Raw genomic sequence first — 25,093 nt, 5'->3', positions numbered from 1 at the left:
GAATTTAACATAGACGCAAACGGACAACGTGGGGCAAAAGTTCCGCTATCATTTTGATTACCTATAACTTTGTCCAAAGAAAAGATAAGTAAGTTTAGTTTTTATAAATAGTTTATTTAGTTTATTATAACTGAAAAGTTATATCGGCTAAATCGTGACCACGATTCGCTATGAAACTTTCGGCTCTTTTTAAGGCTTTTTTCATGACATCCTGCAATATCTAAGGCTGAATTTCTTCAATTTTGTGACGGATATTGTTTTTAAGATATTGAATCGTTTGAGGTTTATTCACATAAATTTTTATTTTTAAAAGCCCCATAAGAAAAAGTCTGGTGCTGTTAAATCCAGAGAACTGGCTGGCCATGCTAAATCGCCAGTTCGCGAAAAACGTCATTCAATAATTGAATTGTTGAAAGAGCTATGTGTGCTGTGGCCCTATCTTGCTGTAACCACGTGTCCGCTAGTCCTTGCTCCTCCATTACAGGCACAAGAAAATTTCGGATCATATCATGTTCATTATCATGTGTTCAACAGTAATAGTAACTGCAACACCTTGGTCATTTTCAAAAAAACAGGACCAATGATATTTCCAGCATGAAATTGTTTTAAGTGAGTTTCAACTCGTTGATCAGGATCTCTAAGTAACAATTTTTGGTCTAATTTAATTTTATACGGGAACATTTTCAAATCAGTTTTCAAAATTAGCCTTAAACTGCGCTCAGAGATGTGTAACTGGAAAATACGTCTCCGAATTGATGTTTTTGTCTGCTGTCGTACCATACTGTCGAAAATTCGCGTGTAAACGATAAATTATGGTTTTGTGCACTGAGTGCCTATAATGGAACGATTATTTTTAATAAATATTGTCACTATTTCTGCTTGTTCTTTGGACGTTTATACAACACAATGATTAAAGCGAAACTGAGCTAAACGTCACATAAACAAGGTGGCGCGCAGTTAAAATGGTACGAGGATTTTTGCCCCACTTTTCACAAATACCAATATTGCTGCTGTCAAAATAGATTTTGAAAACAATAAAGGAAGTTTACGTTAATTAGCTGACACCTGAAAGAGAGATCAGAAGGCCTAGGCCTAAAATTATAATATATTGATGATTTCTAAAGCAGAGCGCTGTTTGGAGCTGTTCAAGTAAAATAAAATTCAATCATTGATGTGGAATCTAAACCTCCGATTAACATCTCTGATTTTGATCTTGAGCAATTGTAAAGTCCAATCAATGGCTAGTGACCAACGGGGGATATACAAAATATATGAAAGATATATGTGGGATATATGAAAGGTATATAGCATATAAACACTAACTACATTTACACCAATACTGTTTCAGTTACGAAACCAAAATTCGTTCAAAATAAGAACTTCTGCCTAATCCTTATATCTGTAATTAGCAATGAATCCCAAATAAAGTTTGAAGAATTTTAAATTCAATGCTTCACCTCATCAGTAATGCAATAATGTGATGATATCTTTGAATTTATAGCTATCTTTAATTTTACTGAGTCACTTTGATCCAGTTATTATATGTGCGTGAAGAATTAACATTGGCTTAAAAGATAATCTTAATACTATATAATACAAACTTTTATTAATTGTCAAATTTTATTAATTGTATAAATAATTTTGTAATTAATCCAACCTTGACAACAACAACAATTCGAAAAATAAATTCAAATATATAAATTATAATAATAGTTTCTTCACAAACATTATGGGCAATAGTAATTTTGAAATTTGATCACTTCCATAAATACATTTCAAAAAAAGTAAAATTCTAAACAAACTTACCTATAACCGAACCAAAATCCAAAATTTGTTGATTTTTGATATAAACAAAATGATCGTACGACGCCTTTTCTCGATAGTCTTCCAAAACCTTGGAGAACATAACCTCCGGAGTAAAATCGATATCAGGTAACTCGCAAGTACCCGAACAATTGATTTCGTACGATACGTTGTTATTCACGGTATACACATTATATTTGTGCTTGAACTTGGACGGTTTCTGAGGAGAGAACACTACTTCGTACTTTACGATATCACCAGGTTCAAGAGCAGCCCTAGTGGTAAACTCCATGTCATCTTTATCTAAAATAAGTAAGTTTAATCAAATAAAAGCTTTGGGATATTCAATAAAGTACCTTTTAGTGGTAGAATATACGGTTCTGTAGATTTTGAGCTAGTACTACCCCTCCTTGAGTTTTTTCTTCGTTTTGATTTGATGTCTATTGAAGCTGATTTGCTTCTTGACTAAAAAGAATGGAAATTTTACAGCTATATTTGATAGGAACTAAATTTAATTGTTTAATGAATAAGATAACCATTTTTTTCTTTACCAAATTGTAAGATAACTCTTAAATATTTTTTTCTACAAGACTATAAAAAGGAATTTAGACTAAATAAAAATGAAACAAACTGTTGCATATTTATTGTATTACCTTTGTACTTTCTAAACTGGAGCTTCCTATCACTTTAAAGTCTCTAATGGTAAACACATTGGAATTAGTGTTTTCTTTATATAAACAGTTAGATATAACTGAAAATAGTGTTTCTGATTCTGTCCAGACTGGTTCTAAAGAATTTTTCACATATTTAATTGCTTTCTGCAAATCTTCGTACGTTTTTATAACAGATCTTAACATGTTGCAGAAATCTTTTTCCCTATTCGCATCACTATTTGCCATTATCCATATATGAAATCCTATTAAAATGTTACAGTAAATCGTAACGACTGTAGGGGCAACAAGACTTACCAACATCCATAACATTGTCATTATCATCCATATTGACATCAGATGATCGCTTGTTTGAATTTTTGAGCGTTTTAATTGATTCTTTAGTGTTGGTATCTTTTTTAGAAGGTTGAGCTTTTCCCACAAATGGCTATTAAAGAAAATTAATAATATAAAAAATAAAAATATATTATATGGTTGTGGTGAAAGACAAGGTATATTATACATTTTCCCAAGAAAAATTAAATTAAAAAGATATTATCTAATCATTTCCTGTTTAATTACCTTTCTTAAGGTACCCGTCTTTCGGTCCCAATATTGTGAGACATGATGAACCTCTCGCAGCAAGAGTTCGCATTTTTCAAAATCTTCTTTCATCGATTTGGTTACCGTTTTGAGTATCTCTAAATGTGTATACAGCGTGAATTAATGTAAATAAAATTTAATAAATTCATTAAAAATTTTCTAATTTTAAATAGCAACGTCTTCTTGAAACATATTTTTGACTTTTTCATTCAGTTTTTTTCACATAAAAAAATTGATTGAAATTTAAAAATTGAATTGTTTTCGCCTTGCGAGTACTAAATGTTGTCAGCAGCAATCTGACGTTTTCATTGAGATTGTTTATGTATTATGTTGTTTACAGTAACTGGAAAATAATTTCGGCAAAAAATGCAATTAACTCGTAGACATTTTCATCCATCTCGTGGACAATGGTGTATCGATGCACTAATTCTTTACACGATGATAAAGCATTAAGCTATTATACTCTAAAAAAAACAAGTAACGCAGAAATCATCGATGCAGTTCATTATTTTATAAAGCAAGACCGTCATATGACATCAAGTGAGATAGTGGTGTCCTTGTGCTTTAATATAACAAACATCAATAATTTACTGTATAATTATTTAGCTGTAATAAAGATTTATTCGCTTTCGATCCTACATAATCTGACAAATGTTTAAAGAATGATTTGTTCGAAGAGGCAAATATTATCTATCATATTCTTGTCTTATTGTCTTGTAACATATCATCTTGTATCATTTCAGTCAGTTTTTCAAAAAATGTGTTTTGGAGTTACTTGATTCGGAGAGAAAATAGTGCTATGAAATCTGGAAAAGGAAAAATGCACCGATTTTCATGCATTCATTTTCAAATATCCATGAATTTAATTTCGATCAACAATATTTGTTTTTTTTATTCATTACTTTGTTAAAAATACAAATAGAGAACCTCGTAGTAACTTTATCAGGATAGTTGAATACCATATAGTGTTTACTTGTATTGAATTAATTATTGAGTCTCATTTGGATTGCTTTTGAACGTTTTATAATGATGGTTTATAGGGCAGAAAAAATAATATGAACAATATGCAATATAATAAATCAAATATAATAATTAAATACAAAAAACAAGCGATGATTAAAATATGTAATCTCTCAGATTTTTAACGTTTTACTAGTGACAGTATCTATGGTCTATAGTAACTACTGCATACAAAAAATATAATAAAATATCATGAGCGAAAAGGAGTAAATAGCTAAACCCAAAGTTAACTGAGAGCGAAAAAAACTACAGCAACACTCAAAACCCACAAATAATTAGTGGTAGCTCCACAAAGCTAACCTTCATGGAAGGGTTGCCATTGTGAAACCCTTTATAACAGACACCTGATAATTTGAAGAATGTGGCATAGTCCGATGAATCATTTTTTACATTGTTTCCTACAAACGGCCGGGTTCATGTATGCAGAACCACAAAAGAAGCCTATGATCCGGACTGTTTACTTCCTACAGTGAAGCATGGGGGTATTCAACTGGTCGTCTCATTTATGACACTGGCAGGACTCCTTTCTTTGAATATCTCTACAAGGTTAATGATGAAGTGCTTACTATGACTAGTATATTGCTGTCAAATACTGCCATATCCCAAGATTATAATGTTCCCATACACACTGTTAAAAAGATCCAGTCGGGATTTGAAAAGCTTCAGAACATCTTTCCTAGTTAGCACAATTGCCGGATCTAAACAAAATTGAACTGTTTTGGGGAATCTTAAAGCAAAGAATGAGGAGTAAATTTCCAACGGCAACACCATTGTAGCAAATGGCGGATGTTGTTTTACAAAAATGGGACAACATTCCGTTTGAAACTATTCAAACAGTCTACCATACGAATTTATTCTGCGAAGAATTGCAGCTGGTTTAAAATCAAATAGCGACTCAACACTTAAATACTGTATAAATGTTAGGTCTCCATATTATTTTGTCCATCCTCTATATGAAAATTCGAGTTTAGAATATTGAAAAACCCCATGTAAATTACTTATTACACAAAATCGTACTTACTTTTAGTCAGATCACTTTCTTTTTTAGACTTAGAACTCGATTTTGAACCTTTCTCTGAAGCCTTTTTCCCGGATTTCTTCTCTGGGCTCCGCTTCTCTTCTTCAACTGGCTTCTTGACAACAATAAGATCCGTGTTGTTCTTATTTTCCTCAGGTACATACTGTTTGGCTAATTCATTTCTTACGAAGTCGTCGATTGTATAAGAAAAATATATAAAGTGTATATACTTTGCGGGTCCTGCAGCTCTCAGTAAACTATACAATGCAAGATTTTCTTTGGAGAAAAAGGTGCTGGTAAGACTTTCGATAACGATATAATTAAATTTCGATAGTTTTAGCTTCAATAAATCAACAAGGACATCTGGCGGAAGATTCAAGAAGCAATCGGTTGATATGTTTGATTTATTCTTAGCTTGACTCTTGTCTGAGGAGGCTTTGCTAGCATTGTCTTTGGTGCCTGGCTTCCTGGGCTGTTTCTTCGGTTTGGTAGTTAAAATGACTGTAATCTTGTCTAATATTTTGTAATAGGCATTATCTAAAACCAAATCGCAATATTCCAACTACAAAACATATCAACAAATGTTATTTGGCCCTGGATATTATATTATGTTTTTAGTACAGAATTTATATTTGCTTAAATTGATTATATATTTTGGTTAATAATGTTTGCTTAATTTTTATCTAACACTGTTAATAAATTGAGTTTTCGTAAATCCAAAACAAGCATATGCAGTTTAATTAAAAGAAGTTATTAGATTAAGAATCAGGACTATAAGTTGGATAAACAATTAAATCGAGATTTTCATTGTTCGCGTATTATTAACGTGGTAAGTAATATGATAATATTGATCACAATCAATCCTTAAGCAGCCTTCTGAGTACTTTTTCGATTATAGGTCTTCTGAAGATCTTATTTGTGATGTCTGTTATGTATCGTAAACAAATTTTTCCGGCTGGTTTTTCTTTTCTTTCTTCCTGTTTAACTTTAATTTCTATATAATTTTTAATTTCTAAATATATTTTATTTATGGATTCTTCGTAACGCTTTCCTCCCATGCATCCTTATTTTAAAAATCATGCTCCACATATATGAAGCACAATGGTGTGTAGCTTGCTGTGTTTATTATTCTCAGCTGGAGATCTTCCATGAATAGGTTTGTTACGATCGAGGATAATAGTGAATTCCACTTGTTTCTATATAATTTTTTAAGATGGCGTAGGCATTCTCTCAAACATTATCAAATTTACTCTGTTAAGATATACTTTCTTTTTTTCCTTGTATAGTATAATATTCTAATTATGTCTGTTTAATGTTTTAATTTGTGATTCAGTTTATCTTTGCTATCAGAATATCCAAAATTTGACAAACAAAACCAAAACAAATTGGTGCTGTAATTTTTTTACATCAAGTAAAACAAATAGCGTTCAAATCACCAAGAAATTAGATGATAACCAAAAAATAAAATATTTGTTTACAATAAAAAGAAATTTAAGAATATATCAATTTTAAAAATCTCTAATAAACAAATATAAATCTTACCTTCTTTGTTAAGTAAGCTTTCTGTTGAGGCCGTAAGACCAGTTCGTAATTCTGAATACATTTCCTCGATAACATTGAGTACTTGTTTGGCACAATCTTCGGTTTGCTCGATCAATGCTTCGATCATTAATTTATCAATGCTGTATACTGGATATGACAAATCGATACCTAGTTCATTAGCAGCTTTAAAATAATCTAGAAAATATTAAATACTTTTTTTAAAGAACATAATTACAGACAATAAATAAAATAGAAGATGTCATACTATGCTATTTTTGAGTGTGTGTTTATGGGTTATCTTGTTATTGCAGCATCACTTTTGTTACTTCATATTAATATCTCGTACCTGTATTTTTAGCTCCATGAGTAATAATTAGCACTAAGTTTCTTTCCAACTGTGAATCAGTAAGATTCTCTTGGGGTTCTATAATTTCAATATTATTAGAATAATCTTCTAAATTACACAAAGTAGACTCGTTTAGCTCAGATTCAAATTCTTCAACTTCAATAAATTCTACAATATATAACGTGTAAAATATAATACATTATATATTAAAATATTATATATACACGTTTACCTTTTAATAAAGAAAATAATTTCTCTGGAGTGTAATTGGCTAATGGATCATCATTGCTAAAAATTAGTTTAATATATATATATATATATATATATATATATATATATATATATATATATATATATATATATATATATTAAGGCTACTTAATCCTACTACTACACTTTACTATTATTTACTATACCAATATTATTATATTGAAATATATAACATTCATAAGGATACTATTGTCCCTATGTCATCTGTCGTTATCCTATCTAATTCCGATCTCACTCAAAAAAGTAAAAAATATCAAACAGTTTTTTCATTAAATTACGACTGTTTTTTACCACTTTTGTTGGAATTTCCGAATTTTTTATAAACTGTACTAATATTTTATAGAGGAGGCTTAGACTTTAAATTTAGTAGAACTTGAGAACTCATGTCAACCCTCTCGAAAGAAGTGGTCTCGCGATGTAGAAACGCGTTTAATGTTTCGTTTTTAGATGCTGTGTCACCTAAAACAGCAAAATCTCTGAAAATAATATATTTTTTGATAAATCCTTTTAACGAGATATTCTTCAAGGGCTAAGCTTTGGAAATATGAGTTTAGTTGGAAAATCGATTTTTTCAAATTTCTAGACTGGAATATCCCCTTAATAGATCCCATTAAATTAATAAGATGTGAACATGCAGTAAATCTGTTGTATATTTGTTTATAAATTGTATTGGTCAGTAAAATATGACGTCAGATATCACATTCCGTGTCTGCGTGTAAATTCTGTTTAACAATAAATAATTTGCCTTTAAAACAAAACCCTACTTTACAAGTACCTAAACTGAAATTACAACTAGACAATCAAGTCCACTGAACGGCGATTATAGTACCATCTAGTTACTTAAACATATATTGTAGAAAATTGGAACTCATTATTACCAATATCTCGATATATAATTTGGATTTAACGATGACAGCGAACTCACCTTTGGATATTCGATACAGATTCCGATATATTTGTTTCCTCTTCTTCCTCACTGCCCTCATCCGCATCGCTTAAAGATTTAGCCTGTCGAATTTTTTTCCTTAATCGATCCACTAAATTATTGTATACCTCCGTGAATAGACTGGGCAATTTCTCTCCAGCTTTCCGATATGGTATGAAAACGTGATTTACACCTTTACGCTTTAAAAATATTTCTATTAACTTTCTCTCTGTATCTGCTTCACTGGAATAACATCAAACATTCCATTGCCCATTTAATTTGATTAAACTGATCTTTTACTTACGTATTGAATGTGGGGAAACAAAATTCCAAACCGACATCGCTCAAGTTTTCAATACAAAAATTCACGGTTTCATAAAAATAACTCAGGGTAGGCGAAAACTCAAGTTCTATTGGGGTTATGGTCAGCATTGGCGTAATACCTTCACCAAGCAACTGTACCTGTATGGGAGCGTCGTTTCTTTCCACTTCTATTTTAAAGGATTGCTTATATTCCCCATCTTGGGCAGGGTAAAAGTATATGTTTAGTTTTGATTTTCCTCCAGGATTTAGTTCACCCTCCTTGGGGAAAATGAAAAAGCTCGTGTTGTATGCCTTTTTCTGAGAGGGACCAAGTGTCAGGAACCATTTACTGGCAACGTTACCACTAAAATTTATCAAATAACTCTTTTAAAATACAAATTAAACTGAAAAAAAAAGTTACACTGTTATATTTTAATTTGGAAGTAAATGAATTGCAAGTTTTTATAGTATAAACGTAATTTAAGTAAATAAGATTTTTGTAGAAGAGTTAGGAGAGGTGAAATAGCAGTAGAAAATAATTGCTTGGGAAATATTATTGATTGAAAATGCTATTGCCAATTTGTACTATAATAAACCAAAATTAAAAATTCACGGATTAGTATCAGATATAGTAACAAGTTTTTGTTTGGTGATATCAACAAGTGATGGCGTAATGCAGCATTATTTGTTAATAATTTAAGTGAAGAATTATTGCTGAAAAGCTAATCAATTGTAATTAACAGACGCTAATTAACTCTCTAATATTAGGCCGATTTAGCGCCTTCTTATTATCATCTGTTCAGATTAAAACAGCAAGATATCTGAAGGAGATTTTTTCGAGAAAACGAAGGTGCCAAACATCTTTATTTCGCCATTGTAGCTCTGGCGTTAAGATATAGTTTTGAATTAGACTATGACTGTTTTGGGGTAGAGATATTTTGACGACGTAGTAGACAGTACTGCATACTGTTATTGCACATATTGCTAATATATGTTTTTTGGATATTGGGAAAAAACTATCACAGGCATACGAAGGAGAAACTTTTCCGGACAAATTGAGTCTCCTAGTTTTTTAAATACCTCTGAAAATAGAGAAGCAGAAACAGTGAAAATCAAAAGATCCTAGAAGAAAGTCAATTAAATTACCACCGTGATCAAAAAAAGATCAAACGAAATGTATTTCTAAGATATATCCAAGAGAAGAAAGTGTTGTACAATCACTGAAGAAACAAAAGCTAACACGTCATTTCTAGATTGAAGAGGATCAATCCTTGAAAACTTTTCTAACACCACTATGATAGTGAAAAGTATGTTAATTAATCATAACCTCTCATCATGAGATTTATTTATTTATAATATTATTTATTTAGTGGTGTGTCACAAAAAACATGATAACACAATAAGCGACAGAAAATGTGGTAATGTTTCCTGAGATATGAGAAAAGGACAGAGAGAAAAATTGAAAATATCTGAGAGTTGCTATAGAAATATAAGAAAATATTTTGATTACTATATATTGTATTAATTTTTCACAACAAATACCTATTAAAGAGAAAAAATATAAGAATTAATTGCTGGATCTAATGTATAAATTATCTTAACTAATATGCTGAACTCACTTGTTCGATAATATGACAGTTTTTCTTAAAGAACTTCCACAGTGAACTTTATTGAACTGTATCACTTCATGTTGCACCTCCACAGTAGGCAAAGTTACTACAGCTTTCAATTGTAGAGTAATTATGGGTCCATGTCGAACCCTGAGACACAGAGTATCCGACACTTCCGTATCTAATACCGGACATTTCCTAAGGGTTGGTGAATACACCACGTACAATTGTGCAGATTCTCCAGGAGACAACACAACATCTTTGAATTCGATCTTGAATTCGTGCTCTATGAGGGAGAGCTTATTATCCTCCATTAGTTTTACGTCGGTTTTTATCGGGCCATAATTATAGAGCGTTACGGTGTAGCAAACCGGAACATCACGAACGGTGTATCCAAAGTCGACCAAATATGGCGACGGTACAAAATCGGGTACGTTTATTACCTTCTTTAAAAAAGTATGGGTGTTCAGAATCTTCTTATTAGCAGATACATGTTTCCAGGCTTGAATTCTCTCCATTGACATGGATATGTCCATCAGATTTGGGTACAGTTCCTTTAAGTTGATTAAATTATTACTATAGTTTCTAATGAAATAAAAATACACTGATCTAAGGATTAGTTAATTTGAATAATGTAATTGGCCTATTATTAAAATCATATGAAATTTATAATAATAACATAGGTTTTCATCGATGTAAGCTCTACTTTAACCTTAAATTAATTTTAAAATTTTAATATAAGTGCTTTTTTTATTGTATTATTGCTTCTGATGACAACTGGATATACTACAATAATCTAAAGGGAAAAAAGTCGTACGTAATATTCACGTGTTAAAATTAATGCTCTGTATCCCGTTGGAACTAAGAAGTATATTGCGTTGTAAATAAAAGCGAACAAAATTATTCATTAATTAATTAGTCTAGATCTAGCCTCTTCTGATTAGGATTTGTTTCAGTTGGTAAAGGCTGGTATAGGTTTATTTTATTTGAAGCACTCAATAATAATAGTGAAAATTCAGAGTAAAAAATCTCTTGCATGCAAAGTTTATATTAAAATTTAATAATTAAATATTACAAATTAATTTAATATTTAAAAAATACAATAATTGGCGTATTGAAGCCACGGATATAAAACCTACCCTGATATCGATAGACTGAGATTGCTAAATATATTGGTATGCATCTAAAATGAAGTTTAACTTGGAAAAGACAGATACTAGCTAAACGAAAACAATTTGGGCTTAAAATACTTGTCGCACCCAAATCGAAGTTACACTTAAATAATTATATAATTTTATATAAATCAATATTTAAGTCTATTTAGCCATATTAAATCCCACTATGGGGTACTGTTAGCAAAGCTAATATAGCCATCATTTAACGGTTCTAAGACAAAGTGTTGCATACCATAGTCGATACTCCATACTACACATCTAATAAAGACATATGGTACAATTCAAGATGTTAACTTATTCTAAAAATTATTCTAGCTTATTCTAGAGATTATTAAATCACACTCTATGTGTCTATTAATCAGTTCGTACGGAAGTTTGCGTTTGAGCCTACGCACTTCACTATCATCGCGCACATTTAACTGTTTGGGGAGTACATTGGGATGCACTAATAGTCTTTCAGAGTACTTCGTACTAACACTCCGAATCACACTCAGAATATCACGCTGAATTAGTTTGCTGGACACGTAATATGGGGCATCGACGATGACTCGCAACACTTTATTCTGGAACTTCTGGAGGATATCTATGTTAGATTTGCTAGTAGTACCTCAGTTCAATACCATAGGTCCAAATGGACTTAAGTATTGACTTAGACAGCAAAGCCTTATTAACTAATGATGATTTGGATTTACGCCCTATCAGCCAATATATTTGGTTTAGTTTAAGCCCAAGCTGCTTGCGTTTTGCAACTATATGTTTTTTCCATGTCAAACGTCGATAGAAATGCATTCCCAGATATTTAACATTGTCTGCTTGCGGAAGTTTATGATTATTCGATTTTACTGAGGGACATGTTCTTTTACAAAGGGTGAATGTCACATGTGTAGATTTTGTCTCATTTGCTTTGATACGCCACGTTTTCAACCACAATTCGACTTTGTTAAGATGAAGTTGGAGGTTTCTTGGGGCCTATATTGGATCCTCGTGTGATGATAAAACCGCTGTATCGTCAGCATATGTTGCAACAGTAGTGTTTCTTGAGGTCAGTATGTCAACTGTATACATAAGATATAACAATGGGCCAAGAACACTGCTCTGCGGAACACCCGAATATATTGGGTGTAGACCAGTATATTCGTCACCCTGTTTTACAATAAAATATCTGTCTGTTAGGTACAGAGAGAATATTAATAGTTGCATCAGTTGGCGTTAATTTTTCTAAATAGTTTTGAATTCCATAATTTTGTTCCTTATTTATCAACTCTTTTAGCTCTTTTGTGGCCTTGTTGAATTTTCCCTTGTTATCTTCTGTTCTGATTTGTTGATCTGGCAAAGTGATTGAGACATAATATACTTCAATCAAACGTTGTAAAAGCCATAAAAATATCAATATATATATATATATATATATATATATATATATATATATGCGTGTACAACATATATAAGTATAAAAAGTTAGTCGTACATTAATGATACATATTCGATAAGAATCATGATAGAGCAATTAAATAAAAAGTTAAAAACTATAAACAGTTATTAAAAACACTTACATTTTGTGGTATTACAACCCAATCATTCGTTTTTAAAAAATCTGTAGGATCATTGATGTCATCGGTACATTCCATAGTGTTAGTACGAATACCCTCTAAATATTTTGGAGTAATCCAAGATATAGCTTTATAAGAATCTTCATGATTTAAATTCATATCAGTTCGTGGTACGTGTAGAAAAATTTGGCTAAGGACCGCACATCCGCAAACCTTAACTGTGATAGGGTCTAAATATCCTAACTGAAACAGTTACAATAAGATACGTGTGTGTTTAAAAAATATATATCATTTACCTCCAGTGTAAACGATTTTGAAAAATAGCCTGGAATTCCCGGAAAATACTCCACTGTTAAATCAACGCTTTCGTTGGGTTCTAATAATCCATTTTGAGGTGTTACGTTAAAATAATCCCAGTCAAGAGTGCTGAATTCGTCTCCAAGCACTTTGAAAGAGAGATTGCAAAGGCCGTTGTTTGTTAATTTCAGTTGGTCAACACAGGTTTCGCAAAATATCTGATAAAGAGAACAAAAATTCTATCCATAATAACATTAACACTAATTATGAATAAATATTTAATTACATTGAGGTTTTAGTAAGTAGTAGCAGATTTAAATATGTATTAAACCATAAGTATTCTACTTTAATCGAATATTCATCCGTTAAAAAAAACTGTGTTCTACGTTTATGACATACGAGGGTTGCTATTTATATTTTTACATGTGCTTGAACACGTTTATAACACATTTTCCACTCTGATTGAGGCACCTCCAAACAGCTTCTTCAGGCACCGAAAAACGTAGGCCACACATTTTATTCTTGGTATACGTAAATTGGTCATTCAAACAGGTGGTTGCTTCAGCCGATGTGTGAGAGCTTACATTGTCATGATAAAGAATGATTCTTCGTTGCCGCTTCTTTTTTCGTACTTCATGAAACATTTCTTATTAAAAAAACGGTTATGTACCACCACGGTATATATGGTGCATCACAATTCACCGTTCTACTTAAATTTAAGGAAATGGTTGTCTCATGTCCAGTTATTCGGAAGAAACAGGCGATCATAAGCTTCAAAGTGCTTCGCGTACGAATTACTTTTGTCGGATTTGACTCAACTTAGAAGATTCATACAGTAGGTTGTTGTTTTGTCTGGAGCTCATACGCATAGATCCAAGATTGGTGAGCTGTATAGATGTTATACAGAACTTTTGATGTACTGCGATTTTAATTCTTGGCAATTTCTTTGCACTAATTGACGAGCATATTTTTCAATTTCAATTGGTCAAATTTCCAATTGCAAAAGTCAAATGGAGCCTAACAACATTACACAATATTGCCAAGATTCAAAATGCTCAATATGCTGCGTCAGTAAATTGATCTAAATACGTTAAGATATTTTTGTTCGTCCATTCTATTTATTTTATTAATTATATTATAAATAGTATCTAATATTAGACTTCTATTCAATAGACAACAGAAAGATTCAAGATGAAGGAAAAGGGCTACCATACGAAATGACCAAAAAAATGCGATTGCGACATTGTTTCAAAACTCCATTTGAATCAATGAGAATAATAATCAAATAAGTAATACATTTCTCCTTGAATATAAAAATATATGCACTTACTTTATTCCCAAAGTCAACAATATGCTTATCAAGCTTGTAAGAGAGCCTCGATGACTTCCCACATATTTTTAACAGTTCTTCTTCGCCATCATAAACCTTGCATATTGCACTGACTTTTAACTCAACATTCGGGGGTGGGTTGAATCCTACAGTAACTAACGAGTATTCAGCTGGTTCCAAGACGCCTAAGAAAAGAGAAGATGTATGTTTGCGTCTTAAATACAACTTACCTCTTACCTTCACTAGGTTCAATGGATAACCATTTAGTGATGTCGTGCGATTTAAAAGTTTTAAGGGGCAAATCAAAAAAATCGTTCTTCCCATTCACTTTTAGTAGAGGAAACAATATTTTTCGCATCTCTTCTCTATACTTTTTACTATCATACGTCAGATTGTTATCGTCAATACGAACTGATGCTTCTTCCGCATCTTCTTCATTTTGGAGCGGTTCATCATACTCGAGTATATCATTGTCCGTATAAAACCACGACTGAGAAAATACTGGGGCTCTTTGGCAATGGCTCTTCGTATGATCCGCTGTGTTCTTAATAAATATAATGTGATAATACGATGAAGAGGCATCAGTAATGGTTTATTTAGGTTACCTGTGGTTCCAAATGAGTAATTTCGATCAAACTTTCAGACCAGTACCATTTAAATGAAACCATTAATGCGCTTATATTCTTGATGACTACTATTTTGTATTTAGTAGATCCGAGAGGAACACATTTGAAATTAATAAGATTCGGGAAGAGTTTTATGGTTGGGAACATAACTTCACCATGTAAGTTGATAACATCCTGAAAAGTGAATGACGTGAAAAGTGAAAGAAAAAATTCAACTAATTCAACTTTAATTTTAAACTGCTTTTTAATGTTATATGGACCCCGCTCTATCAGAAACAAAAATTAAACGTTGGTTGGGTGATTTCTAACGTGGCCGTAGAGACACCGATGATGCAGAATGCAGGACATCCAAATGATTACCACCTCACCAGAACTCATCAAGAAAATCCATAAAATCGTTTGAATGATCGAAAAGTGAAATTGCGCGAGTTAGCTAACATCGTAAAGATATCAAAAGAACGTGTTGGTTGACTATGAGAAAGCTCTCTTCAAAATGAGTGCCGCGTTTGCTCATTGTTGATCAAAAACAAGAATGTGTTGATGATTACAAGCAATGTTTGTTCATGTTTAAACATAACAAACTGGATTTTTTTTTTACAAAAGTGGCATTGAAATGTTAGAGAAACGCTGGAATGAATGTGTGGCTCTTGATGGAGAGATTGCGTCAATAAATAAAGTCAAAAAAGAAATACCAAAAAAAAAACGCGTTTTCTTTCATACGATTTTTCAGCCCATGTGTTATTTATTTATATATGAAGAATATACAAAGAGAGTTATAACCAAAAAATGTAAAATTCAATAATTTAAAGAAAGATAAAGCAAGGATCTAGTCAAACTCTAGTCACCCCAAATAGAATTAAATGTATGAATCAACCATCACCAGTAAAGATCTCGTTATTGACCTCGACGAAGTACAAAAAAATATTTAGACAAAATGAAGAGCATTTCAAAAAATTCTGGTAGAAAATATAAAGAGAAGGCATTGACATATAGAAAAGATTCACATAAAAAAAACAAATAAAGTAACAAACATGTAAAAGTGTTTAAAGTTTCCTATAAAATTTCAAAAAATATAAGTTATAAATTCCAATGTTAAAAAGCCCATATTGATGAATACGAAGATACATTGTTATTTCTTTATCAGCCCAAAAAAGCTATAAATCTAATTTCTCCAGTGGAAGTTGCCATGAAATGATGGATTGATAATATTTCACTTGAATTATTGAAATAATTTCCAAAAAACAACAATCGACCAAGTGCATAGAGGAACAATAGTTATTGAAAAGATGTTTGAATAACGCCTCAGAGGAATTTGACCAGATATGATGTTTTGTACTAATCCACAAGATCAGTCAAATGTTGCCACATAATTATTGCCAATTGCTCATGTCTCTGAGTCGTGCCTTTTCGAAAAACAATTTAGAATGTCGTATGAAGAGGCATTCCCAACATTCAAATCTATTCCAGCTGGAGTTTCGCAGAGGAGTGTCTTGGGACCACCCTTATCTCTCTAGACTACCGATATCCCAACAGCAAAAGAAACAGAACTTGAAACACTGACTGATGACACAGTCATTATAGCAAAAAATAAATCCCTACCTACAGCTAGAGCTAGTGTTAATATTGACTTTAGTTTAAATTAATTTAATGCAATTTTAATTTGGAAAATTCTTTTTTTATTTTCTATTTCGAGGTAAATTCTCAAATCAACCCAAACTAACTATAAACTATAAACTATAAAGTTCTGACTGATACTTACTGATTTCGGATGATTTTCATATTCGAAAATTAGCTTTCCGTGTTGTTCATATCTTCTTTTCTCTTTTATTGTGGGACAATACTCTATGGCCGCTAGGTTTTGTGAGTTATTTTTCAGGTCGTGAATTATCTCGCGCGATTTCTCACCGCTATATTCCAAGGAGAAACTGTTCTCCACCTTCACGTTAACCTGAAGATCCAGTCCTGTTTCGTTCTGATAATGTATAATATCTAAAAAATTAACTATTAACTATTAACTATTAACTAAACTAAATTAAGTTGTTATTTGTGTGTTAATTAAGGTGTTTTGTAGCAAAACATTATGCTCAGTGTGAGGTTCTCCCTAAGTGCCTTAGAACACGATAACAATCTGATTAAATCCCTCCCATCCATAAACACCAGTAGTTTAGTTAAGTATTAGTAGTAGGTTCCCTGTCGGCCGCAAAACCTTTCTATTCTAAACCCGAAGCGACATCAGAAAAATACCATTTGTTTCTAGCTGGGCATCTTGGTAAAAAAAAAACAACCCTCTCTCTTTTCTCTACCCCTTGTAACAGTATTACTTCCATAGCGTTTAAGGACATCCCTGGCCTATGCTAATATCCTGTCCATCCTCTGGTCGACCATATGTATTCAAATGCCACATTAAACAGTTTTGAATAAATCAGTTTTTCTCTTCCCAAATCAATAAAAATTTACAAAATGAGATACCTGAGATATTTCCACTTTGCTGCGAACCCATTATGTTAAGACTGAAATGCAAGTCTGTCCTGGAAAATGTTACTTTAGGGTCGACAAATTCGGCCACTATTGCTATTTCCTTGATCAAACTGATCTGCTTTGACAAAGTACTAACAGAATAGCAATAGAATTTCTCTTCGACATACTTCGTATGCTTACAAATACCCTTGATCGTTACTTCTTTCTCTTCCCCAGAATCCAGCTCAAATAGGCAAGGTTCAAATTTAAAGATATATCTAAAATATAATAGTAGAGATTATTAATAGACTAATTTTTTCAATAAATTAGAAAAAAATCATATACATGTTTAGTTAGAAAAACAAACAAAATTAACTAATGTACTTTTAGCAATTTATAAGGGAGTTTATTATTTGTTTTTATTTCAAGTTTAAAAATAATCACAAAAATAGTGTAAACCTCACGGTACCATACTGTTAAGTACATATTGCTTAGTTCTAAGGATCCTCAGTAACTTACATGCATCAAGCAAATGTCACAATGAAGTTATGAACATGCCATGGTTACACATTGGATGAAAAATTGCGTTGCAATGCAACTGCAATATTCAATCATTAATCGATTAAGTACATCCTGTCTTGACCAGCAATGGCAGTATTTATGACCAACATCTTATTCGGATCGAAAAAAATTCAGATCAGATTAAATCAGATGTAGGAAAGAAGATTTTTATAATCAATCTGGACTGATAATAAATAAAATCAAACGTTTTAAATCAGAAAAATATGAGCAGTTGACTCACGAATTTAACCTTCTGAGTGATTAAATACAATTTTATTTTTAATAGTCAATCATTTATGTAACCTTGAATGAATGCTGGTACTCAAAATATTTACCAAATAGTCTATACCAAGTCAAAAACCCCTTTTGAATCTAATTCATTCAGTTTATTACATTTTAGATATATAAAAGCAAATCTCATATTAAATAAAATCATAATAACAATTAATTAAAAATGCCAATAAAAATTAAATATAAAGTTAATATAAATAATCTTCTTCAGATTTAGTTTAAAGAAGCCGAATACAATTCAAAAATAAATGTAAACAATTTAGTAAAGAAAACGAAATATTTAAAAGCTACAAATATTTTCAAATACCTAACCAAACCAAACCAAACTAATGATGGTATTGACACGTAATAAAAGAAAAAGGAAATTACTCACGGAACACTGGATTCTCCTTCCTCCGACAAGATTTTCACGTTAGTCCTCTTGGAAAATAACAATTTGTTGTGATAGCTACCCCTGTTCGTTACTTTGACATCTTGAACGAAGAGCTTGTAGGTTAAAATCATACCTAGATTCAATTCCGGAGATAGTTCTGGATCGCAAACTATCGAAGTACCGATTCCTTCGGCAGATACCTTCACGGATAGGACGTCGCCCTGATAAATTTCCACTAGGATGATGTCTTTTATTTTTCCGGGATCATTGAAAACGACTGATATGGCTAGTTTTCTAGTTTCCTCGGCGGCTAATTCTAAAGTACTATCTTCGATATTGAACGATGTTTTGTTTTTCTGCAATAGAAAAACTGATTATAGAGTTATATTTTCAGTGCTAGAGTACTTTGTGTTAGAGCTAGAAAAGACATATTATATGACTCCTGAAGTGTTTAACTAAGCCAGCTTGGTAGCTGCAGTGGTCAAGACGAATAACGGACCATCTACTGCTACTATAATCTCAGATTCGAATCCTGTCAAAGCATTGTTATAAATGTATCCTTGTATTTATTTCTAATTGTAATTGTCGTACGGAAAACCACCTTAGTCACATTAAAATCAGTGTGTGTAAAACTGGATGTTTTCTGATGAAATGGTCCCTAAGGTGGTCACTTATGAGCCGCTAAGCTTAATGCAGACGGCCGTAATACAGAGCGCACGTTAAACAGTAGTTCCAGTCACTAGAAATTCAAGAAGAATAATAATAAAAACACATGTTGTACTACTAAGTGGTGTAGGTTAATAATTTTTGGTATTTCTTGTCTCATGTTCTGTATGCAAATTCATCCCATTTTATCTCTATCACCGATACATTCGTCCCACGTTTGCTTAGGTCTGCGTGGGTCTACTTAGATTTGTTTGTCTGGTCTGTTAGGTTTGCCTTGTTTCCCAAACTCACTTAACTAATATTGTCTATTCCCTAAGATATAAGAGGTTGAACCCATCATCTTTATTATTCTTCTTACTCCTTCAAGCTATTTCATATTCATTGCTTAATTTTTTATGGTACTTATGTCTCGCTTTACTTGTTCTGTCTCTACTTTTTCACTTTGCATATTTATTTCTTCTGGCTATTTCGACATCATAACTTTTGTTTTGCACTTATCCAATATCATCCATTTTCCCTGGTACAGCGTTCCATCTGCTTTATGTAAGCGGCCTGGCAAAAGACTTGACTTTTCTATTTAATATTTCTTTATTATTTAATCCACAAATATTCTCAACAAAATTGGGCATACATTTCAACCTTATCTTATTTTTGCTTAAGTTATAAAAGTATTTGATTGAATCTACTTTTATCATTTTATGACAAAATATCCCATATTCATGAATACGAAGATTTATTATTATTCCGATTTATCAGCCCAAAATAGCTAGAAATCAAATATCTCCAGTGGAAGTTGTCATGACATGATGGATTGATGATATTTCATTTCAATTATTGAAATAATTTCCACAAATCAGCCATCGTCCAGGTGCATAGAGGAACAATAGTTATTGAAAAGGTGTTTGAACAACGTCTCAGAGAAATTTGGCCAGGTATAATATTTCGTACTAATACACAAGATAAGCCAAAGGTTGCCACAGACTAATTGTAAATTGCTGTGGTCGTGTTTTTTTCGAAAGATAATTTAGAGTGTCATATGAAGAGGCATTCCTAACATTCAAACCTATTCCAGCTGGAGTTTCGCAGAGGAGTTTCTTGGAACTACTCTTATATATGCTCTACACTAACGATATCCCAAAAGCAAAAGAAACAGAACTTAGAACACTGGCTGATGACACAGTCATTATAGCAAAAGATAAATCCCTACCTAGAGCTAGACCGAGTGTTACTATTTACTTTAATTGATTTCTTATTCTCTCTAATAATAGGATTATATTTATTGTATCATTATATCATTTGTATTTAACCTATATATTTATTGAATTACTTTTAAAAAATTTAAGACCTAAATAGCCAGGTCATTATTCCTACTTCTTTCAATATTCATTGGAAATGTAAAAAGTCAATTTTAAGCCAGAATTTGTTTTAGAAATATATATTAAAATTATAAATTATATAATAATTCTTTATTGATTTGTAAATAACATTTAAATAAAGATATTTTTATGAATTTACAATAATAAAAAAGTTAAATATTGAACAGAAATAAAATAACTCTTTTGAAAAGGAGCACACATTACTATCAATTATAAAATATTAGACAGTCGAATCCAAATGCATATATATAAGTGTTTATTTATAACGGAACATTCTATGCAATAAATTTTCCAGAATAAAAATATAATAATGACGGTAAAACACGATTTAATCGCAACACATAAACAAATAAGAACAAATTAATATGTTAATAAAAACTTTTCGATATACGTACACAATAAATTCTAACTCTGGCTGAAATAGGGGAATCGTTCACCAGCGTGAGATATTTTTCGTACCTCTTTAGAACGTTCACCTTTCCGAAATTAACTTCATCGGGATAATATGATATAACTGGGCCTTGGCCGTTACAATTTATAGTACATAATGTTTGATTGATATTTTGTCCAAGGAGAAAACTAAAAATATTTTGATATTCATTGCTTAAAATTTATTTCTAAAACCATACAAACCTTAATGGCAACTCATGAGGTCCCAACTGAGTAACGGTTATGGTAAGAGTTAATTTTACGCACTGGCGAGCTTCGAGATACAACTTGGATTTTTCTAGTTGGCACTTAATAGCATGATTAGCATTCTAAAATAACATCATTGTGATAATGTATATCTGTGAAATGTTATTATATTTTGTATATCTTCAGCGTTCTAGTAGATCTCCGAAAGATTTGTATAACTCAACAATCACAGGGTGTCAGAAACGGTTAAACTGCAGTAAAACAAGGTTACTTGCGTTGACGCTGGCTTTTGATAGAGTTTAAGCCTTTGAAAAACTATTTTTGAGCATCGATAAATTCCCGACTGTTTCCAAGAAATGTCTGCTTTAAACTGTGATTATATTTTAAGACAACTTTTCGAGAAAAAAACTAACAATAATTATTCTTCCCTACACAGCTTTTTTACTCATATAATCTACTGATAAAATGACAAGAAAGTAATATTATTGTTAACACGTCCAAAGTAAAAATTGCCTCAGTCACAAATGGTGTTAATTTAAAACTAACTAAAGGATTTAGATGGATAAATTTTTAAAAATCTCCTGAAAAGAAACCCAAAATGTGATACACTTGCCAATTTCTTTAGTGCGATCATTCATTAGCAACAGTCAAGATATGGAATTGTTCGATGAATTTGCGCTTAATTGCAAATATGCCGCAGAACTGAAGACACTGAAGAAGTTTGGTGACGTTTATGCTAACACTTCAGTGGTATATATGATTTACCATTGAGTAGATTTATGACTTCCAGGAAGTAGAAATATTCAAACAAAATTTCAGTAATGATGTAACAGTAACATATAGACAAGTTGAAAACGCAGTTGAAAATTGTTGATTTCAAAAAAAAGTTAAGTTACAAAGGTAGAAAACCATGAAACTAAGGAATGCCTGCTTGTTCAACGACTGAAATATATTTCGGCTAGTGAAGATGTCTAATAGAGAATCAAAACCAAAGCTAAACTTTAACTTACTGCTTCTGAATTATATTCAATAAATCCAGGTAAATCCGTCATATTGGTAATGGCGATGACCCGTCTATATCTACAGTTCAAGAAGCAAAACTTTATCATTATATTAGTGGGAGAGCACACCACTTTAGGGCAAGAGCAGATGCATCGCAATGGAATGTTGAGCACATATTTGCTAGACTTCCACATGGTAACAAGTATGTTGGCTGCAACCTCCGATTCTCTCTCGGAACAAAATGTCACCTGTAGCATAAAGCAAACTATTTGTTAGATCGAATTAAAGTTTTCATAGTTACCTTTATTAAGATATCTGATCTTGGTTCCACCAATCCACCGCTAGGATCAACTTCTAATCGGTATTTCATGTTTTTTCCGCTAATTGATATGTCGAAACTAATGGCCACTTTGGAATCATTGATTAAGAGAAATGTTTTCTCATGAACTAATCCTGTGACAAAGAAATTTAAGATGTAGAGAAACATTGACTTGAGATAGACTGCACCTTGCAATACATATTTTTAATGACTTTATTATATATGCATTAATTGTGAAGCCAGTCCTAATAGAAATAAAGCTTGTTATTATATGAAAACGATGAAAGATCTAACAATATAGAAAAGAAGTTACAAGAGAGACCACGGTTTAAAACATGTGTTAATTATCGCTTATAGAGTAATTTTACACATTATAATATTTTATACAAAAAAATGTTTTTTAGGAAATCACACAAAACTTCATTTTCACCGCTCAACAGTTATCTCCAGTAAAAGAAACAGTACCGAAGAAACTACAGACTCAAGCAGAAATGTTGCTAAATCGTCATTGCTTGCTTAATATCTGTGCAAAACAGAAATGCAAGAATAATAAGAATGTCTATCTGTCTATATTCGTTCTAAAAACAATTTTTGTAGGATGCCAGTTTATACGAAAGTTCGGATAGAGGTAATGTTTCGTGTTCATATTGTAAATTTCATTCGCAACGTTATGCTGTAAAATTCATGAAGAATGCGTATTTTTTCTCCTGTATTTTTTCTCCTGTATTTTTTGCTCTAATTTATTACTATCGCGAAAATAACTCCAGGGCTACATTTCAAATAATTTAAGTCTTTAAATAAAACAATTGAAATTATTTTGTTTATTTTGTTTGTTTTTACTCTATATTTATTGATTGATAAGATCTCACAAACTTCGTGTTTTATTTCCTAAAAAGCTTATGGTGTGTCATAGTACGCAAAATTACTCTGAATAAATGGATTAATAAACATTAATTATATATCTTTAATTAGTTTTTAAAAAATTGTTTGATTTCGAATCATTATACATTTGTATCTATAACTTTGTGCTGATTCAACTGGACCGGAACACTTCGAAATGAACGTATTGAATATATTAAATAATCGAACATAAAAAATAATAAATTATTTGGTATTTACTGAAGCAGGTGATAGTGGAAGATATGCTGAATACTTACATTCAACCAGTTTAACAGAGCTAAACACAATACAATGCTTCAATGTTGTAAAATGGTGGAGCAAGTCATTATTGGATAAATAACCTTCACCAAGTATCGTTACCTCTAACGATTAACCGCAACTATTCTAGTCTCAGATATTGTTAATGTTATTGTTATTACTAATATTAATTGCTCTTTATGGGCAGATATGTATTTAACTGATTCTAATTTCTTCCACAACCGCCATCGAGAAAAGCGAAAGCTTCAAAGAAAGTACTTCACCTGCGAATACCCCCTACTACTGTATTAATGAGCACTTGCTCCAATAAAATACTAATAATAACAAATAATTTGAGCTGTATAATTCTCTTTTGAATTCATTCAATTAAAAATAAAGATAACTGGTCAATGTTTGATTTCCAATCTTTCCGAACTTGCTCAAAGCATTCCTTAAAATAATTTTACTGGAATTTGGAGAAAAGTTCAGGTTTTGGTAGAAGTGGTAGTTTAGGGTAGGGATTTCGATAGTAAAGATAAAATATCGATAGTTGTAAATGACAGTATCGAACTTTTAGTTGCCAAGTAAAATATCGATATTAAAAACCTGGCGATTTTGAAGGAGAGTAACGAAATTTTGGCTTGGGATTTCCATTCCTTTATACGTTTATGTTGAATTGAGTTAACGTTTCTTAATCTAATCTAATAGAATTTGAGCAAAAACTTGCAGTACAGTGTTCGCGGTCATAATAGGCTAATTAAACCAAAATAATTGTTCAGCCTTGGACTACTGAAATTTGACACCAATACTTAGGGGACCATTCTGTAATATGGGTAAACACAATATAATTCAGTGGATCATCAAAGTAAAACTGGCGAACGAAGGTACAATTGAGATTCAAACCTAATTTTATTACAACTGAAACTTATCGAAATGGGACAACGACCACCTATATGGTGCTTCCTTTCTTCAGAAGGAGGGTGTTATGTAAAGCCACTGCATCAGGTTTTATCTAATGAGTCACATGTTTACTGTGTAAGGGTTTCTTTTACATTAGAATAGGATTAAACTGGTAGAGTTCTCTGTACTGTGGATTGAACAAATCGCTAGTTCTTTCTGTTACATTTTTATGAGCTTTCAAGTTAGCTTCAAATTAATTTTTTAGGCTCTTAAATAATTTAGACGTCCAATTCTTATATAAATGCTA

At 31.7% G+C, this 25,093-nt stretch overlaps 1 protein-coding gene across 1 annotated transcript in view; it reads right to left on the bottom strand.

Moving 5' to 3' along the window:
• Window positions 1–25,093, bottom strand: part of LOC143193695 (hydrocephalus-inducing protein) — a 73,878-nt gene that overhangs the window by 34,471 nt on the left and 14,314 nt on the right. The window contains exons 9-32 of the mRNA XM_076400010.1: window positions 22,732–22,883; window positions 22,439–22,678; window positions 21,426–21,550; window positions 21,188–21,371; window positions 18,751–19,106; window positions 17,538–17,803; window positions 16,828–17,057; window positions 15,048–15,242; window positions 14,680–14,986; window positions 14,443–14,627; window positions 13,112–13,330; window positions 12,819–13,058; window positions 10,100–10,644; window positions 8,482–8,844; window positions 8,178–8,420; window positions 7,215–7,270; window positions 6,983–7,150; window positions 6,637–6,831; window positions 5,098–5,631; window positions 3,036–3,154; window positions 2,772–2,901; window positions 2,457–2,719; window positions 2,160–2,268; window positions 1,807–2,106 (exon numbers count right to left, since the gene is read on the bottom strand). Coding sequence (XP_076256125.1) covers window positions 1,807–2,106; window positions 2,160–2,268; window positions 2,457–2,719; window positions 2,772–2,901; window positions 3,036–3,154; window positions 5,098–5,631; window positions 6,637–6,831; window positions 6,983–7,150; window positions 7,215–7,270; window positions 8,178–8,420; window positions 8,482–8,844; window positions 10,100–10,644; window positions 12,819–13,058; window positions 13,112–13,330; window positions 14,443–14,627; window positions 14,680–14,986; window positions 15,048–15,242; window positions 16,828–17,057; window positions 17,538–17,803; window positions 18,751–19,106; window positions 21,188–21,371; window positions 21,426–21,550; window positions 22,439–22,678; window positions 22,732–22,883 — 5,724 coding nt within the window. The remainder of the gene's footprint in view (window positions 1–1,806; window positions 2,107–2,159; window positions 2,269–2,456; window positions 2,720–2,771; window positions 2,902–3,035; window positions 3,155–5,097; window positions 5,632–6,636; window positions 6,832–6,982; window positions 7,151–7,214; window positions 7,271–8,177; window positions 8,421–8,481; window positions 8,845–10,099; window positions 10,645–12,818; window positions 13,059–13,111; window positions 13,331–14,442; window positions 14,628–14,679; window positions 14,987–15,047; window positions 15,243–16,827; window positions 17,058–17,537; window positions 17,804–18,750; window positions 19,107–21,187; window positions 21,372–21,425; window positions 21,551–22,438; window positions 22,679–22,731; window positions 22,884–25,093) is intronic.

The sequence above is a fragment of the Rhynchophorus ferrugineus genome, unplaced genomic scaffold (assembly GCF_030347505.1).
Source record: "Rhynchophorus ferrugineus isolate W39M unplaced genomic scaffold, kcgeb_rfMv2 rfM3, whole genome shotgun sequence".
In the NCBI taxonomy this organism is placed as follows: domain Eukaryota; kingdom Metazoa; phylum Arthropoda; class Insecta; order Coleoptera; family Curculionidae; genus Rhynchophorus; species Rhynchophorus ferrugineus.
This window is presented reverse-complemented; position numbering and strand designations above follow the sequence as displayed.